General features: G+C 48.3%; 1 protein-coding gene across 2 annotated transcripts in view; it reads left to right on the forward strand.

The window, feature by feature from the left end:
• Positions 1–95: 95 nt before the first annotated feature.
• hlx1 (H2.0-like homeo box 1 (Drosophila)) overlaps positions 96–1,871 on the forward strand; it is a 3,774-nt gene continuing 1,998 nt past the window's right edge. The window contains exons 1-3 of one of the 2 annotated variants that reach the window (XM_005731094.1): positions 96–731; positions 1,242–1,424; positions 1,591–1,775. In XM_005731094.1, coding sequence (XP_005731151.1) covers positions 290–731; positions 1,242–1,424; positions 1,591–1,775 — 810 coding nt within the window. In that variant the 5' untranslated portion in view covers positions 96–289. The remainder of the gene's footprint in view (positions 732–1,241; positions 1,425–1,590; positions 1,776–1,871) is intronic. The other variant, XM_005731095.1, reaches the window with a different exon arrangement.

A 1,871-nucleotide genomic window follows, 5' to 3' on the forward strand; every position in this document is an offset into this window, starting at 1 on the left:
GTGTGTGTGTGAAAGAGAGAGAGACTATGTTACACATCATCCTCATTTACAAGGGCGTGATGTGAGCAAATGCACAACATCCATTGGCTCCGACAGCGACCAATCAGTGTCAGCGGAGAAACTTCAGAGTGGAACTGCAGGGTTAGGATTTCAGAGTTGAGAGAGCGATTTGGCACTTACACAAAGAGCACGATCATCTGTCCTCCTAAAACGCTACCCGTGCTTTTTTACATGCCTGTCCTTTTATACCCACTTCTGAGCAACAGCGCGACGCATTAGAAGCTCCGGGATGTACACGGCCGGGCTCAATCCGTTTTATGCATCAAACTTCAGCCTCTGGTCCGCGTACTGCGCGGGGGGCTTCGCTGTGGATACCATGAAGAAACCCTCGTTTTGCATCGCAGACATTTTGCAGGCTGGAGATGCGGAGAACATCTCGGGATCGTCGGCACTCATGGTGCACATGGGACACCACCACCATCGCGCACAGCAGGGGCACTCGGGCAACTCTCCGCTGCGCCCTTCTCCCGTTGCGCCGGAGCCGTACGGTGCCAGGGTGAATCCGGCGTCACCCTACCACAGACACGGACTACAACTAACATCAGTACCCAGAACGGCATTTAACTCCCAACAAGTCCCCCCGCCTTCAAGCAAAGACCTCAAATTTGGAATTGATCGGATACTGTCAACAGACTTTGATCCAAAATGCAAAGAAAAGTCGTCACTAAGAGGTGAGCGGAGAGGTTTTTATCCCACTCAAGTTACATTTTAGAGGCGGTTAAACAACAAAACAGGGGTGTGTTTATTACCTTAAATATTTCTATCATACCACATAGCTGTACAAGAAGACAACACAAAATCACATCCAAAGCTTAGAAACTGAAACCAGAAGCAACCTGCTCCACTTTATAGCACTGACAGATTGGTGACAGAGTCCGGGCGCACATAGTCTCGCATTAACGAGTCCTGTGGGGAAATCTCCTCTCTTGCCCCCCTAACAAGAGGTCAGAGGTCAGGATCAGCTTCAAACTTCAACAACGCAGCTGGAAGATTGTTACGCAGTACTTTAACCAAATCAAATCCGGGTTATAAAGTCAGAAAGGTCCCCCCCCCATCCCCCCAAACTTTATTTTAAACTTGACAATGTTTGCCCCCAGCAGAAAAGAGCGGAGGTGTAAGTGTGTGTCTCTGCGATAATTGTGTGCTGACTGAAGCCCCTCATCTCTCGCTCTCTATAACAGATCTCGCATCCATCGTTAGCTCGAACCGTCAGTCAGGCATCCACGTCCCCGTTCAGCCTTCAGCCAGCCAGTTCTTCTCCTCCATAGACCACGGGATGAGCGACGCGTCCTCCATGATGAGTTCACTAGGCTGCAGCAGCAGCAGACAATCAGGCCAGCATCAGTTTCAGGACACCTTCCCAGGTAGACATCACACTATAGGACTGTAGCAGACGGAAAAAAATCTAATATCTTTTTTAATGTGTGACACACCTGCTGAGAATGTCCACTATGACTGTTGGAGTCTATTTTTTTAACCTCATCGTGTTTTCTTTTCTTTTGTCCTTTTCTTTCTTTTTTCTCCATTTAGGTCCATACGCTGTCCTCACAAAAGACACGATGCCTCAGACGTACAAGAGGAAAAGGTCATGGTCCAGAGCAGTGTTTTCAAACCTGCAGAGGAAAGGACTGGAGAAAAGATTTGAAATACAGAAGTACGTCACCAAGCCAGACAGAAAGCAGCTGGCTGCCATGCTGGGACTGACAGACGCTCAGGTAAGATGCAGTGTTTACTCAGGAGAATGGGGCCTGCACTGGCCTGTTTTTGTCATTGTTTTTCTTCTTCTTCTTCTTCTTCTTCTTCTTCTTCTT

This window comes from Pundamilia nyererei, unplaced genomic scaffold (genome assembly GCF_000239375.1).
Source record: "Pundamilia nyererei isolate P.nyererei 1_Seehausen unplaced genomic scaffold, PunNye1.0 scaffold00041, whole genome shotgun sequence".
In the NCBI taxonomy this organism is placed as follows: domain Eukaryota; kingdom Metazoa; phylum Chordata; class Actinopteri; order Cichliformes; family Cichlidae; genus Pundamilia; species Pundamilia nyererei.